General features: G+C 46.8%; 2 protein-coding genes across 2 annotated transcripts; both read left to right on the forward strand.

The window, feature by feature from the left end:
• The first annotated feature begins 717 nt into the window (after window positions 1-717).
• On the forward strand, window positions 718-5,541 carry LOC119312621. The gene is made up of 4 exons (XM_037588360.1): window positions 718-2,180; window positions 2,842-3,052; window positions 4,762-4,842; window positions 4,982-5,541. Exon 1 carries the CDS (start codon window positions 819-821, stop codon window positions 1,755-1,757), a length of 939 nt encoding a protein of 312 aa, XP_037444257.1. The 5' UTR covers window positions 718-818; the 3' UTR covers window positions 1,758-2,180; window positions 2,842-3,052; window positions 4,762-4,842; window positions 4,982-5,541.
• A 6,204-nt stretch (window positions 5,542-11,745) lies between these two features.
• On the forward strand, window positions 11,746-15,712 carry LOC119310517. Its single transcript, XM_037586245.1, has 4 exons — window positions 11,746-13,049; window positions 13,740-13,972; window positions 15,097-15,183; window positions 15,320-15,712. The coding sequence occupies exon 1, from the start codon at window positions 11,746-11,748 to the stop codon at window positions 12,688-12,690; it is 945 nt and encodes a 314-aa protein (XP_037442142.1). The 3' UTR covers window positions 12,691-13,049; window positions 13,740-13,972; window positions 15,097-15,183; window positions 15,320-15,712.
• Window positions 15,713-17,360: the final 1,648 nt, after the last annotated feature.

Raw genomic sequence — 17,360 nt, forward strand, 5'->3', positions numbered from 1 at the left:
GAAGAAAAGAGTGCTGATCATATCCTTCTGGTGGCAATGGTGGAATAACAGAAACAAAGTGAGAGAAGGGGAGACTCCTGTGGCTGTGGAAGAAATTGCGCGACGAGCGCGATGTGATGCACTTGAGTATGAAGAGGTATTTTCAAAAGCCAAGCCCAAACAGGCAACTGAGAAGTGGAAACCGCCGGCATATGATGTAACCAAGTTCAATCTTGATGGTGCATTTACCCCGGGGATGTCTCACAGTGGATGGGGGGTTGTGGCCCGGGATAGTACAGGGCAAGTCCTGAATGCTAGAGTTGGGCGGCAAGAGCATACTGATGCATTCGGTGCAGAAGTAACAGCCCTAGCAATGGCAGTAGCAGCTGCAGCCGAACTGGGAGCCACCAGGGTGGCGTTTGAAACTGACTGCGAGTTGCTGGCTGACGCGATGGACATCACGAAGGTTGACGCCTCGCCGTATGCTGTGATCATCGAGGATGTAAAGCTTCAACTCAAGTTGTGGTTTTCTAGCTGGAGTGTTAGCTCATGTAGTCGAACCCTAAACTCTGTTGCGCATGAGCTAGGTCGAATCGGTAGTAAATGCCTACCAAATACGTGTGTTAAGTGGAACACTGATGTACCGTCCGAAGTGGCTGCTTGCGTGTCGGGGATATCCCCGTACGTCGTTAATCTATAAAGCTTTGCTTTCCTTCGAAAAAGTTCGAGGAGGACCATGAGCCTCCGCTCCGCCCAGATTCCCAATCCCCTCGCTGTAGTCATGCTCCAAAATTCCCAATCTCTTTCCAGATCCACCTAGACCTAGCGACCACCGTACCATGGCAGCACCGCCGCCTGCGATCCCGGACGACCTCGTCGAAGAGATCCTCCTCCGCCTCCCGCCCGACCACCCCGCATTCCTCCTCCGCGCCTCCATTGTCTGCAAGGACTGGGCCGGCATCGTCTCTCGCCCGCCCTTCCGCCGCCGCCTCCACGAGCTCCACCCGACGCCACCCCTCCTCGGCTTCCTCCGCCGCCTCCACGAGCTCCACCGGACACCACCCGTCCCCGGCTTCCTCCGCTGCTTAGTCCGCGGCCTCGTCCCCCACTTCATCCCCACCACCGCCTCGTCCTTCTCTCCCGCCGCCCCGGACTGGCACTCCTGGCGGGCCCAGGACTGCCGCCATGGCCGCGCCCTCTTCATCTCCACGGGAGAGGGTACTCCGGAACTCCTTGTGTGGGAGCCAACCACGGGCGCCCAGCAGCACGTGCCGATGCCCGCGGCGTTCGGGAGGAGGAACTACTTCCCGATGGCGACTGTGTTGTGCACAGCGGATGGGTGCGACCATCGCGACTGTCTCGGGGGTCCTTTCCACGTCGTCTTCTCCTTCTCAGACGGCCCAGATCAGGAGGATTTTGACCCAGAGGAGGAGGAGGAGGAGGAGGAGGAGTGGGTTAGGTCGCTGACCGTATACTCGTCGGAGACTGGCACCTGGGGAGAGCTGACCTCGGTGCACATCAAGTTCCAAATTAACTACCAACAATATTCCAGCCTGCTCGTTGGCAGCTCTTTGCTCTACTTCACGGGCATGCCCGAATATACGTCAATCACGGAGTATGACATGGCAAGGCACACTTTGACCGTGTTCGAGCCACCAGGCGACTGCTCCGAAGTCGGATGTAACCTCATGCCGACGGAGGATGGTGGATTGGGAGTTATCGAAGGCTTGTTCGATCAGCATGTCAAATTGTGGACAAGGGAGGCGGGTGACGGGTGACGGGACTGATGCACGATGGGTGCTGAGCCGGGAAATCTGCTTGGACAATTTGCTCCCAATTGGTGCTCCTAGTGACGCGCGCCGTGGAGTGACGCGAGTGGTGAGGTTTGTTGAGGGAGCAGATGTCATTCTCGTTAGCACGGATGCTGACCTGTTCACAGTTGAGCTACAATCAGAGCATGTGAGGAAGGTCTGCAATTACGGTGGCTTCGATGATTTGATTCCAGTTGTCGGTTTCTACACTCCTGTGCCCAGAGGTGAGCACCAGAATCTTCTGGCATTGAAGCCTAATAAGGAAGCAGGCGGTGAGGAGGAGAAAGCGGTAGATCAGGCGCAGCTGCTGTTCGACAAGGGGTCCAATGCAATCAAGGAGGGGGACTTTGTCAACACCTTCGAAAGCATCAGCCATTGCCACAAGATGAGGTGAGGGTTCTACTCCAAAACGCTTCACCTATTCCGTGCCACTCAACATTTGTATAGATGGCATTGTCAAAGGAAACTACTCTTTAGTTTGGTACTTGTTTAGAGCGGTATAGATGTTCTATGAGGAGGAGGTTGCCAAGCGGTATTTATCTTCATTTTTTGTTTGGTGGCGAGCATGACCGAATGTGTTGGTGTTTCAGAGGTTCAGTGAGACGAATTAGCGTTAGTGTGGCATCTTTTGTGATGATTAGTGTGATGTGATGAGCTCATGAGCATTCAATCAAAGTGCAATTATTGGAGTGATAGATGTTACCATACTCCCTCTGTCCGGAAATAACTGTCGCTCAAACGGATGTATGTTTGAGCGACAATTAATATGGTACAGAGGAAGTATTTGAGAAGAGTTCTATGCCTCTGGCTAGTTGTAAATATCGAATCGACGTACCGTTTATTGGTATGGTACCTCATAATTGTACTTCATAATATGTGCAAACACTAGCTAGTTGTTAGAAACCGAACTCAACAGAACATAGTAGCACCTAGCGTCATTAAAACAGGCGATGGTATAATTGTAGCAGGGCTACACAACTTTCATGGCCTTATGTTATTTATAACCTTGACAGTTATAAACTGAAATTTTACCCCTTTGTTTTCATCTAAGGTTCCTTGTTATGGAGAAGGTGCTCTGGAGGGTGCTAGTATGCTCAACAAACATGGATGTGCCTTGCTAATGAAAGATTCTTCGGGTGATATTCCCAAGAGTGCACCAAATGAAGAATCCATGAAGGGTACAACCAGCAAAGATGATGCCGGGAACTCGGTAACCTCTGAATCTGATAGCAATGTTGAGGGTGCTCCAGCTTCAGAGAAAGGTGAGTCTGAATAATGTACCGTATCTCATTGTTCCTTCCTTGAGACCATTGTCGGTGCCAGGGCTGCACCATTGTGTGGTGAAATGCCTGCTTGATTTCCCTGAGTTTGCATTGTTCTCTAGGCATTGTATGGCATATGGAATGATTGCTCAAAGATGTTGCTGAATTAATTGAACCCACAATTTTAACATGGCATTGCGATCCCCTCTATACAGTCATATAACCCGCATAAAACAATGGTCATGTACTCCTGCATGTGCAAAGTAATATTCTTGTTTGGGATTTGCAACTGAATATAAATTATCTCTTGAATTTACACCATCATTTTGTAAGGGACCATTTAACTTCTACTACTGGTTGTTACTCAATTCTGTAGTATAGATAGTAGATGGCATCTAAAAAGCACGGACACGGGGACGGAAAGACGGGGATACGCATACGGGGATACGGGATACGGCATCTTCCAAAAACAGCCATTCGGGGATACGGCGAGTATATATAAAATAAAATAAAATGCCCTGTAATATAGTCAGAAAATCCCATTTGGTGTCCCTTTTATCTAATGCTTGATTGATCCTCATCCCCCATGTCATGTTGTCATTGCAAGCTGCATCCATCTTGCAAAACACATCAAACACAAACAGTAAAGAAGATTAGAAGACAAGACATAATTGGAAGACACTACAAGCATGAGCAGCAGCAGCAGCACTGACATAAGCGGCGGCACAAGCAAGCAACATCCAGCAGAGCAAATCTAAGAATAAAAGAGGAAGAGGTTGAGAAAAGAGGAGAGGGGAGAGGCTGCTGGGTTACCTGCGAGGCTGGGGGTAGCTCCAGCACCCAGCGGTCAGCGGCGGCAAGGAGTCCAGGCGGCTGACGGTGCGTTCCAGTGCGACCTGGGAGGCTGGGAGGGAGTACGGGAGTACCTCGTCCTTAAGACGAGAGTGTGCGGGAGTTCCTGCAAAATAGGTTAGGTATGGGTTTGGGCTGAGGCTGTTTTTGGCCATGCCGTATCCCGCACGTGTCCCGGCGTATCCCTGCATTTAAAAAAAAATCAAAATCAAAATCATAATTCGGGGGATACTGCAAAATTCGCACATCCCCGTATCCCGGCGTATCAGAACGGCAGTTCGGCACTTCCAAGCGTGTCCGTGCTTTGTAGGATGTTATTGTAGAAATCAATATGCTTTTGGTTTTGTAGTGTTCTTGTTTTAGTGGTTAGATCATATTTTCAAATGTGTATGCCATATATCATGTAGTTGTCTTATAAGTTTATATAGACCTGTTTAATTATTTTTATCTTTCTTACCAATGAATTATAGATATGGAACCATTGAGCATCAGCTTGGGGGCTTAATTTTCTTTCTTTCTTGCAGTTAACTGTCTAAATCGTGTACTTGTATCGGGTAGGTTTTGCTGCATAAAAGTAACCTTTTTTTTATCATGTACTACAAATTTACGCAGTAAAGTGAATATCCAATGGTTATCAGTGTTAGGAAGGTAACTTGTGTATTCAATCGATCCTAATAGTGAGATGATACAGACTGCCAATCATTGCTATGGGTGTGCATGGGTATTATCTGTGGAGATACTTCGTTTGCTTGTGTTGTCATATATATCTAGCAAACTGCCAAATGCCCACTGAAAACTGAACTGTCTATCAGACTGCTGTCCATAAGTTAAAATTACCTCCTTCGCTTGTTCTTCAGATTTGGAAGAGAGTATTAAAACAACAGCGAGAGGATGAGGAGAGGAAGCTTTAACACAAGGCAAAGAAGGATGCAAAGAAGGTGAAGTGCAACCATTTGTGTATACCATTGCATGCTTTTACAATCAGTTTGCCATTCAACATGAAACTTACTGTCAACAGTCCAGTGGGCTGTTGAAAATCGGTAGAATTCATAATGACTGGATATAAACTGGTTCCAGAAAGAGCGGGAGATTTTGGAGTCAAAGTGAATGCTGCTTCAGGTGGTATCTTTTGGTCGGCGTGTGGCTGCCGAACACGTGGTCATGGGCCCGTTGCTATATGCACCTTGATCCGAAGATAGCGAGTGCCAGACATAACTCTATGATGCAAAGCTGCAGGAGTGGAGATTTTGAAAAGAAAATGTTTGTAATGCAAGGGAACTTATTATTGTAGCGACCAGGCTCTGTAATGAATAGGTTACCTTGTCGTACACTGGTGATTATCTGAGAAGCATTCCGTCTTTGAGAAATATGATAACTATCTGCAAGAAGATAATTGTTGGTTAAGGTACTCTGTTTCTCAAGACTCTGTTCTTTTACTCTTTCTGGTTCTATGTCCGAACTGTTTTCTAGGAAGGATTTCATTTCAGAGCAAGTAAATAGCATATGCATTGTAGCTAATTCTGAGATGCAGCGGAGGCCATTGGGCGAAGGATATGTTTCAAGGCAGGTAGTGCACTCTTATTCCCAAATCAGCATTTGTTCCTGGAACATAGTAACAATTTAATTAGTTTCGTGAAAGGCGATTTTTCCTGTACACAACAGCGGCGATTTTTCCTGCAACAATTGAACAACATGTAGGTGCAATCATTTTAATTTGTGTGGCAAGCATTGCTGGTGTGGTATGTCGGTTTGTTGGGTGTCATCATCAGCAAGGAGCTCTCCCCTGGCACTCCTCACTACATGGGGTGGGGGTACCTCGTCTTCAAGCTCACTTTCCGGCCGCAGCTCCATGGGGTACTGCCTGTGACCTTGGTGAGCACGAGAAAGAGGACAGCGTGGTGCTTTGCTTCGGCGTGTGATGTCTGCCCCTCCCGGTGGCGCTGCTCACATTGGTGGCGGCGGAGAGAATAAGTAGGTGGCCCGCAAAAACCGAGCCAGGGAAATAAACCACCGATGTAGCAAGCCCAGTCAGCACGGAGGCGTGGGCTCAAGCAGTCAGACCCCACTTGGCAGGAATGCGCCGAGCTGGTAGATGTGTGATGTGTCACAGAGGAGCTCCATGGGTGCATGAAAATAAAATAAAAATTGCGGAGGATGCATTAAAATTTCCCCATGATGTTCAAAATCGTGCTAGAGATCCTCTAAGTTCATATGAATCCAGTTATTCTGTGGGGATCTCATATTATATGATCTCTACCAAAATATCCCTTTCCTCAAGAGCTCATCTACAAGGAGAGAACTTGTATACGGATTATAAAGTCAGAACGGAATTTCCTTCAACTCAAAAAAGAGAGAAGGAATTTCGTTACAAAATGTATGGCTCATTTGGAGGGGCCGGTGGGCCATTCGGGAGTCAGTATTTATCTTTTTTTTTTGCGGATAGTATTTATCTTCAAAACGACATATCATATTAGTTTTGACGAAAACAGTTGAGCTAGCTGCAGTGTGTCGTGGATCATCGGAAACATGGACCAGTAAGATTGTGGTGTGCGTACAGGACTATTTAAAGTGCCTCCTGTCTGTGTATATGGTATAGATCTACGGCTTCTTTGATGTTTCTACTTTTATAACGTTGCTCTCAAGATGGATTTCAGTTTGGTTGTTTAGGAGTAGTAATTTTCACAAGTTTCATGTTGATCTGAATGGCAAATGCTTTCCCTTTTTGTTCTTGATCTTGATCACACGGTGAAAAGGAAAATCATGTTATTTGACAATTTTAAGTGACGGAGAGAGATTCTTGAACTGCAAATTAAGGTATACATTCTTATCCGACTTCCGCATGCGGGACGAGATTTCTTTTTTTACCTTCAGTTTGTGTTATACACAGGGCGTTTAGGATGTGGAGTTTGCAAAGCTTCGCTGAGCGCAGAACCGTTTTTCTGTTAACTAGCACTTGATCATAAGCTTTCCGATACCATGTTTCAAAAGAAGTTTGCAAAATGCTCTAGATTGGACACCTCCCTGATAACCCGGACGGTGAAACCCGGACCACCGTCCGACAAACACCACAACAAAGAATATAGTTTCAAAAGAAGTTTGCAAAATGCTTTAGATCATAAGTTGATTGGACACCTCCCTGATAACCCGGACCACCATCCGACAAACACCACACCAGCAAAGAATATAGTTTCAAAAGAAGTTTGCAAAATGCTTTAGATCATAAGTTGATTGGACACCTCCCTGATAACCCGGACCACCATCCGACAAACACCACACTAGCAAAGAATATAGTTTCAAAAGAAGTTTGCAAAATGCTTTAGATCATAAGTTGATTGGACACCTCCCTGATAACCCGGACCACTGTCCGACAAACACCACACTAGCAAAGAATATAGCATTGACAGACTCCCCGACACCAAAGAGGGGAGCAGGTTCATTGGCTAGAAGAGGGATAGATATATCCGAGCATCTCTGACACCGAGGGAACGATGAGACTCTACCAAACTGGTGCAACTTGCACATCAGCGAGCTCCGAGTGCCCAAAGCTGCAATCCCTATGCTTGACAACTAAAATTGGCATGCTCGCGTCATTAAACTTGCCATAAAAAACATTCTGAGTTGCCATGTGTTCATGCCACATGTGTGGCACTTATCCGGGTCCTTCGCTAAAATATTGAGATGACACAGTAAATATAGGGGAAATGCTTATTTGCCCGACTGATTTTAATCGGAATTAAGCCGCGTCCTATGCACGCCACGCGTCACAGTGGGCCCGGGCACCGCTACCCTTTCTTCCTTATCCTCCCATGAGCGGAAGGGAACCATATATTTCTCGCGCGTTGACTCCTCTCTCTCCTTCTGCTCTTGATAAATCTCGCTGGTAGTTCTTCTCTCCTTCAAATCTGGAGAGAGGCCGAGAAGCTGCACCGCAGCGCAACATCCACGGCCAAGTTTGTGGGGAATGATTAGCGCTGCGCCGGCGACGGTGCTGCAACGCAGCAATCCAACCATGGCGCTCGCGCGACGACGATGCTGCAATGCATCAACCACGGAGCTGCTCGCCGGCGACGGTGCTGCAACGCAACAACTATGGTGCTGCTCGCCGACGACGGTGCTGCAACGCAACAATTGATGGCGCTGCTCGACGGCGACGGTGCTTCAACGCATTAACCATGGCGCTGCTCGCCGGCGACGATGCTGCTACGCATCAATCCATGGTGCTACTCGTCGGTGCCGGTGCTGCAACGCAGCTGTTGGGTTTAGTCCCACATCGGTTGTGGGGGGAGACATAACACGACTTATAAAGGGCGGGGGTGTCCCCTCCTAACAGGCTAGTCTTTTGGAGGGAGAGGGCCCAAGGCCTGTCATAAGTCGGTGTTGCTCTCCGATTGGGCCTGGTGGCGCATGTGGGTCGGAAACGCTGGTGATAGCGGATCCGAGATTGCGTAACAAGTGGTATCATGAGCTAGGTTGATCGGAGGTCGCGGAGGAGTTGATCCAGAGGGAGCCGAGCGGAAAATCAGGCGCTGCGAGATCGAAGATCCAACCGTGCAAAAAATCGTCGGAGGAGGTCGCAAGCAAAGGCGTCTAGATGGGATTGCTGACGCGACCAAAGGACGATTAGGCGGCGGTGTTGATCTGGTCAATCGAAGTAGCGAGAAAGCGCGCTGCGGCAGGTCAGAATCAACGACAGTGTATTGCGGAGCGTGCGCGCATGTACAGCAGCGGGAGTCTCGCCAGATCGGATCGCGCGAGCGGCCGAAGCAAAGCAGCTGGAGGCGTGACCAGCAGGAGGCCTGGAAGCTGGGTGGGCTGCGGGCCGGGAGACGTGGTAGCCCAGTTTCGGCTGTGCGTATGCTAAGGCCGGGATTGCTGCTGATGCAGAGGTGTGCGAGTTCGTGTGATGCGATACAGGAGTTGCGTGAGATTTGTTTGTGAAAAAAAGGAGCCCGATGTGAGTCGTTGCATGCGATTGGAGTTCTTTTTTTTTTGAGCATCAGACACAAGCGCTCATATACACGCGCATACACTCATCCCTATGAACGCACACATGCACACCCTACCCCTATGAGCACCTCCGAGAGACTGAGCCGGCATATCATCTTGAGATTTACGAAGTCATCGTAGAGCTCAATTAAGTTCTTGGGAGGAGCGTATTGCAGCAGTTGGAATTAAAGAAATAAAAGGTTGCGGAAGACTCACGTTAGTTTTGCATGGAAGTTGTTTCTTTTGTCAAATTTGCTGCTAATTGCACTTAGGGATTGTACATGGGAGTTAGCCGGAGAATCGTTATCAAAAGCAATGCCAAGATATGAAGGGCAGAGTACGCATAGGGCTCGAATAGCCTGGAATGTGTCGCAGATGTATCATGCATACAGAGGGTGTCAAAAAATGTATTGAGATGTGCAGGCGGACAAGACGCAGGGTGGAGCATGGTTGCAATCGGATTATTTCGGCTGGGTCGGACTGGATTGTCCGATGGACTGACGTGGATGTTGGTCAAAGCAGAAGACGACGGTGATTTCAGCGACGACGACATAAGAGCGTGCTGCTGATGGTGGCCGAATTCTGGGGCGTGGAAACACGTGGTGCAGGCCTGAGGCCTTGTGCGACTTCGACGAGACTATTGCGCAGGGTTGATTCAAGACCGTGTACACTTGAGAGCTTGAAGTCAACAAGGCGCAGGGTAGCATGGCGCAGCTACATGGAGTCATGTTGAAGGTGGAGTTAGAGTCTGATGGATGACTACACTCTGTGCTGATGGAGGGGCTACGGCGTAAATGCATGGAGAGTCGAAGCCTATTTCAGCGGGATAGCGAGAGACACGTGGATCGGACTGGGTACCAATGGTCTGATGGAGACGTGATACTCGGCATCGGTCGGTGATGATCGGTGGTTCTCTGCAGTGGGGGTTGAGGCAATGTGGCTAGCTACCCGGGAGACTCGACCAGGACAGCAGAGACTCGACGCGATGATAGCGGCGAGGCGTGTGATAAGCACGGGACACAGCGACAGACCAAGGCACTAATGGTGAGACGTGTGGTCAGACAAAGTGTTCAGGGGTGCTGAAGCAGTGTTGACGAGTAGCAGATTCAAGTTGGTGACTGGGTCTATCGGTGCCGGTTGATGGACAGGAGTTGACCACAAAGAATCTGAGAAAGTGACGGAAAGTCTAAAATTGTCAAAAGCTGGGAGAGTACATGGCCGTATATTCTGTGGTGTTCAGTGCACATGGCAAAGTGCGGATGACAAATACAGAAGGAGGCGGAGTGCTATAGCTATGGGACATGTCAAAGACTATCCGGGAAAAGGGTGAGACAACTGTGAATTTGACTCAGGGTGACACATGGCGACGGTGAAATTCCTTCAAGTTTCAGACAAGTAGTCAAGAAAGAGCGGCGACGTTGAGTTCAGGTAACTCTTATATGTGGCGTTCAATATGTGGATTGTTCATTTTCACGCAGACAGTGGTCGGTGTGTGATGGCGTTGAACGAATTCTCCGGAAATTGGGAGCACAAAGTAGAGTAATGAGGAACCTAATTTTGCTCAAGTATTGACTGTGAAGAAGACGAGAAGGGACTACAGTTGCAGGTGGAGTCACATGGAGTCTGGGAGTAACAACGGTGCTCATGACGTATCTCAAGTCCAATGTACATGGAGGTTCGACGCACGGACGAATTCAAGGTGGTGGAGAATATTCGCCAAGGTGGAGTTTGTTAGAATTGTGTCGAATATTATTGTACAAGGTAGATTACAGTTGGACTTGGTTTTGGACTGTGTGTAGACAGGGCAGGAGTTGTGTTCTAATAGGACACCTGTATCCTAGGCCTCTCATATATATCGGAGGTAGACACACGATGTAACCTATGCCAACATAATAGCACAGGCACGCGGGGGAGCCGGCGGCGTGTGCCGGCGCCCGGGCGGCCAGGGTGCGGTATTGTGATGGTGTCATGGGGAGGAGCGCCCATAGTCAGGCCTCGGGATGTAGCCATATTGGTGAACCTCGTTAACAAATCTCGGTATCGTGCCTCGTGTGATTGCTTGGTCCTCGGTAGATCAACGGAGTGCTTCGGATTAATTCTAACAAGTGGTATCAGAGCCCAGGTGCCCGGAATAAATCTCGGTGGACTCACGGGTGGTCGGTCATGGTTGGTGGGCTGAAAACGCTGGTGTTAGCGGGCCCATGGATGACCGATGTGTGAGGAAAAGATTGTTGGGTTTAGTCCCACATCGGTTGTGGGAGAAAACACACACGACTTATAAAGGCGGGGGTGTCCCCTCCTAACATGGCGTTGCTTGCCGGCGACGGTGCTGCAACGCAGCATTCCATGGCGCTGCTCGCCGGCGACATGCCCGCTGCTTGCCGGAGCTCTGTTTTTCGGCGACGGTGCTTCAACGACACACCATGCTCGCCGACGACAACCTATGATGCCGCGACCCGACGGATGGGAGTGATGATTAAAGGGAAATTGAGCGGCTCTAATTCATCCTTGTGGAGCAAATAGAACGGCTGGCTAGGCGGTTTAAAACTGAAGAAAATCAGCCGCCTGATTTGTAGCAGCGGCCTTAATGTAGTGCATGTTGATTTCTTACTACTTAGAGAAGAAATAAATATCTAGTCAGAAAGGAGAAAATCAACTCAAGTTAGCGAGAGTCGTGGGATGACGACGAATTTCCTCTGGGATTAGAAAAGGACCCAATCGAAAAAAAAAGAAAGGAAATCGAACAGTGGAAAAAGGAGCGGCCCGAGTCCAACCCTAGCCGCCGAGCCATTCTCCACTTTCTCCCGCACACACACTCTCACCCAGACCTAGACCTAGACCTAGGGTTGGCCACCATGGAACCACCGCCGCCGCGCCACCGCGACTCGCCGCCGACGATCCCGGATGAGCTCATCGAAGAGATCCTCCTCCGCCTCCCGCCCGACGAACCCGCTTGCCTCCTCCGCGCCTCCGTCGTCTGCAAGGACTGGGCCGGCATCGTCTGCCGCCCCGGATTCCGGCGCCGCCTCCACGAGCTCCACCGGGCACCCCCGGTGCTCGGCGTCCTCCACAACTGGGAATTCGATCCCATCCGCCGATTCATCTCCACCACCGCATCGTCCTTCTCCCTCGCCGCCCCGGACTGCCTCGACTGGCGGGCCCTCGACTGCCGCCACGGACGCGCCCTCTTCTTCCCCCAGGAATTTGGTGGTCTGGAACTACTCCTGTGGGAGCCAATCACGGGTGCCCAGCAGCGCATACAGCTGCCCGCCGAGTTCCTGAGCGACTGCCCGACCGCGGCCGTGTTCTGCGCGGCGGACGGGTGCGACCATTCCGACTGCCTCGGGGGTCCTTTCCGCGTGGTCTTCCTCTTCGCCGTCGTGTTAGACGAGGAGACGCACGTCACGTCGGCGTGCATTTACTCGTCCGAGACTGGTGCTTGGGGCGAGCTGACCTCGGTTCACTGCAACATCGAGTTCTCCATGGAATTCACAGGAAGCTACAGCGTGCTCGTTGACAGATCTGTGCTGTACTTCATGTCCGACGGCAACGCGGATAGTGCGTCGGTCGTCGAGTATGAATTGGCAAGCCGCGAGCTGACTGTTTTCGGCCTACCAGACAAGTACTACGGCCATGCATATAGCCTCGTGCTGTTGGAGGACGGTGGAATCGGATTAATCCAATACTTGGATACGCGTCTCAAATTGTGGAGAAGAGAGGCGAGTGCTGAAGCAGGGTGGGTGCTGAACCGGGTCATGTGCTTGAAAAGTTTCATCCCAATGCATGCTCTCTTGGATTAAGAATATAGAGTGCAAGTGCTGGGCTTTGCTGAGGAAGCAAATATCATTTTTGTTGACACAGTTGTTGGCCTCTTCACAATAGAGCTACAATCGGGGCATGTGAGGAAGGTGTGCCGTGATACTGATCGAGGCTTCCGTAGTTTGATCCCAGTTGTCAGCTTCTACACTCCTGTACCCCAAGGCAAGCACCAGAATCTGCCGGCATCGATGCCTAGTGAGGAGGCAGGTGGTGAGGATGGGGGAGAGGAAGAAAAAACAGTGGATCAGGCACATCAATTGTTGAACAAGGGGTCCAGTGCTACCAAGGAAGTTGACTTTATCAACACCTTCGAATACATCATCCATGACCTCGAGATCAGGTTAGGGCTCTACTCTTGAACTCGCCACCTATTCCGAGCCATGCACAAACATTTGTATGGATGGTATTGTCAAAAGGAACTTCTATCTAGTTCGGTACTCTTTTATGGATCAGCTGGTAGTTTCCATGTGTCCTTACTCCTTAGTTGCTTTGGGCCTTTGAGTTTTGTAGTTTAGGAGATGTGTATAGAGTTAGGACGGCATTACATGTTCTACAATTAGGTGGTTGCCAAGCGATGTTTATCTTTCTTTTGGTCGGTGCGAGCCCTACTATGCTGGAGTTTGTGCGGCTAAGTGAGTCCAGTTAGCATTAGTGCTATTCAATAGCAATACTATAGAGTTAGGACTTGCATCTTTTGTCAAGATATGTGTATTGTGCCATGCATTTAATCAAAGTGCAATTATTGAAGTGATAGATGTTATCCTATTTCTATTTGAGAAGAGTTATATGCCTCTGGTGCTGGCTTATTGTAAATATCTCATCGATGTGCCATTTATTTGTATGGTACCTCGTAATTCTGTACAAACACTAGCCAGTTGTTGGAAATGGAACTCGACAGAACATATAGCAACTTGGGTCATTAAAACAGATGATGGAATAATTGTAGCTGCGCTATAAAACTTTCATGGCCTTTTGTCATTTATAACCTTAACAATTATGACTGAAAATTTATGCCTTTGTTTTCACCCAGGGTTCCGTGTTATGGAGAAGGTGTTCTGGAGGGTGATGGCACACTCAACAAACATGGATGTGCCTTTCTACCCAATGATTCTTCAGGTGATGTTCCCAAGAGTGCAGCGAATTTATGCCTTTGTTTTCACCTAAGGTTTCCAGGAGTTTGTGAATGTACAACCAGGAGAGAAGATGCCGGGAACTCAACGACCTCTGAAAGCAATGTTGACGATTCTCCACCGTTGGAGAAAGGTGAGACTAAATAATGTACTGTATCTCATTGTTCTTCCTCGGCACCATTGTCAGTGCCAGGGCTGCACCATTGTGTGGTGAAATGCAAAATTTCTGCTGGGGTTGCATTGTTCTCTAGGCTTTGTATGAAATGATTTCTCAAAGAAGTTGTCAAATTAACTCAAGCCAAAATTTTAACGTGGAGTTGCGATTCACCCGAGAAAGTCATATTACCCACATAAACAATGGTCATATACTCCTGCATGTGTGTTTAGTCTTGGAACTCAATAGAACTTATATCTTGAATTTACAACATCATATAAGTTTTACTAGTGTTGTTAATATAGATATTAGATGATGTTGGAGAATACAATAGACTTCATAGTACGCTTGTTTTATTGGTTGGATCATATTCTCAACGTGTATGCCAGCTACTTGCCTTATAAGTTTATATATACTTATTTAGTTATTTTTATCTTTCTTACCACATTGGCGGCTTTATTATTTTTTGTTTCTTGCATTAACTGTCTAAACTGTGTACTTTTATCAGGTAGATTTTGCTGCATAAAAGTTACTTCTGTAGCAATCATGTGTTACAAATTTACGTAATAATGTCAATATCCAATGGTAGTCGGTTGTGTGCTAGGCTAAGGAGAGGCTCTCAGGCAAGATAGAAGAGCTATTCTTTTAGCCCTTGCTTGCTTTATTCCTCACAAGGGCCCTCTTTATATAGAAGCCTAACAATCCGATCTAAGTAACAAATCATGGATATTATCCCAAATTGTCTAAGGCTCAAGCTAAAAGATACTCCCTCTGTCCTAATTCAAATGATAAACTCCTATCTGAGAGATCACAGGAATCCTCTCCCTAACTTGGTGCTCTGTGGGCCAACTAGACGTACATAACATTATTCAGTGCTACAAAGGCAACTTGTGTATTCCATGTACATACATAACAATGAGATGATGCAGACAGTCAACTAGATGTACATGACTTGGTTCTCGGTGGGCCAACTAGACGTACATAACATTATCTTTGTTACTATCACCTTTGGAGATACTTCCTTCCATTGTGTTCTCCTATATGCCTAGAAAACGATAAGGAGTATATCCCAAATTCTCACTGAAAACTGAACTGTCTATCAGGTAGCTGTCCGCAAGTTAACATGTCCTCTTTCGCTTGTTCTTCAGAGCAACAACAAGAGGAAGGTAAAACAAAGAAAAGTGAAGAAGGTAAAAGCAACAGTTTGTGTATATTACTGCCTTGTTTTACCATTAGTTTTCTGTTGCACATGAGAATTACTGTCAACAGTCCATGGGCTGTTGAAAATCATTAGAATTCATAATGACTGGATTTAAATGGTTTCAGAAAGTGCAGGCTGGCCAGAATGAACCTGAGGACATTGACCCTGCTGTTGTTGCTATGATGTGTTTCGGATGTCGAAGAAGTGAATGCTTTCAGGTGATGTGTCTTTTCTTTGAAGAAGACATGGTCATCGGCTCATTGCTATATGCTCCTGGATCTCATCTGTGATGCAAAGCTTAATATTGGAACGATGAAACTCTGTAAAGGACCGTGACTTTGTGCTGTAACTTGGCAATCATTTGAGAAACATTTCATCTTTGAGAGATGTGATAACTATAGGCCGCAAGAAAACAGTTAGCACTTCAAGTACTCTGTTGTTAATCTATTTCTCAAGACTTGCTTCCTGTACTGTACTGTCACTGGTTCTTTGTTTGGAAAATCTTTGAAATTATTTCATTTTATAGTGTGTGCATTATCTTATAGCTGCTGAGTTGGAATTAATCTCCTACGACTTGAAAAACTGTATGCATTATCTTACAGTTTGTGTGCAGTGATGCTTAGCATTCGAATAGTTAGCTGCTCGGTAAATGATATGTTTGCATGTTTGGAGACAAGTAGTGGTATTATTCGTCTTTCCAAATCAACATTTGTAATTTGTATCTCGCTTAATTCTGCAACGTAACAACCAGATGTTTCAGTGTCACATTTCCTTTCCTTACTTGCTGAAAATCAATGCTGACTCTACGCGGCCCTTTTTTTAAGTGGGAGATAAGCAATCACATCATAAGAATTAGATTCTTCCTGTGAAAATTATACAGTCCATTTGGACACTCAACCATTGGTAGCAAATCAGACGATTGGTGCTTATTAAACAGACCATCACAACAACTGATTGTCTATACAAGTACTAGGATATAAGGGGAAAAGGCTATAGGTCGATGAACCATTTCGTCAAGATAAATAAATTGACATCGCAACCAGTAATAGATGTGCGTGAGACAATGTCTTCATTGTAGAAAGCAGGACCCCCACAAGAAAATTAGCACACAAAAATCAATTGAACAAAATAATAATAATTTTTGAACACAATAAATATGATGATTATTTAAATTATTAGGGCCCCTTTGGTTCAAATAATTTCATAGGAGAGGATTCCATTCTTTAGGAAAATTTTCATATAAAGCTTGTTTGGTTTGTAGGAATGGAAATCATGAGATCACATGGACTACTTTGCATGCAATTCGAAAGGACAATTTCAATTGACTATATTCTCAATAGGAATTCCTATGACAGCTATATAAAGCACCAAATTCTTAAAGAAAGTTTGCGCATTCTTCCTAGCAAGCTACTAAACAGACTTGCACTATACAATTTCGTATTTTCAATTCATGTAAGACTTGTATGGCATGAAAAGCCACTACGTTTTCCATATTCCAACATTTTTAGAGTCTTGCGAACAAAATAGGCCCAAGAACACTCGATTAATAGCTATTGTATGTTTTCATAAAAGTGCAAAAAACAAAGAGATCTTGCAAATGGAAAAAACCAAACAAAGCTCCCACTTGTTTGGTGTCTAGCTAGGTGGAATGAGGAAACCAATGAAGCGCCCATCCCCGCTTGGCGTGCTGTGATGGGCGGGCTAATGTGTGATGTCTCAAATAGAGGAGTTGATCATTAGTGAGCGTGTGCCCTCTTTCAAGTATTTTCCGCAAATTCTATTCCTTTGATCAATGGTAACTGAGAAGTGATGACCATGCTTACTTTTGGATCATTAAACTATCAGGACTAGGCTTTTACACCGATAAAGATTTGAGTTGGGGCAGGCCGTTCATCTTCGTCGAGATTAACTGAAGTTATTAGAAATTTATCACACTTTGCCATCTATTGATGCAGCTGATTTTTCTAGGTAACATTCACATTTTGCAGAAAGTGAGGGACTATGATGGCACATACATTTAAGCAACTAATGCGGTAAATAACTTATGTTGCAAAGAAAGAGAAGTTTGCTAGTTTCTAGAAAACATGTAACCTATACATGGTGGCAGAATGAGAGATTGCTACATTACTACTACTACAAACCCGTAGTTGACGGTAGTCTCCCGGA

This window comes from Triticum dicoccoides, chromosome 5B (assembly GCF_002162155.2).
Source record: "Triticum dicoccoides isolate Atlit2015 ecotype Zavitan chromosome 5B, WEW_v2.0, whole genome shotgun sequence".
Classification (NCBI taxonomy): Eukaryota; Viridiplantae; Streptophyta; class Magnoliopsida; order Poales; family Poaceae; genus Triticum; species Triticum dicoccoides.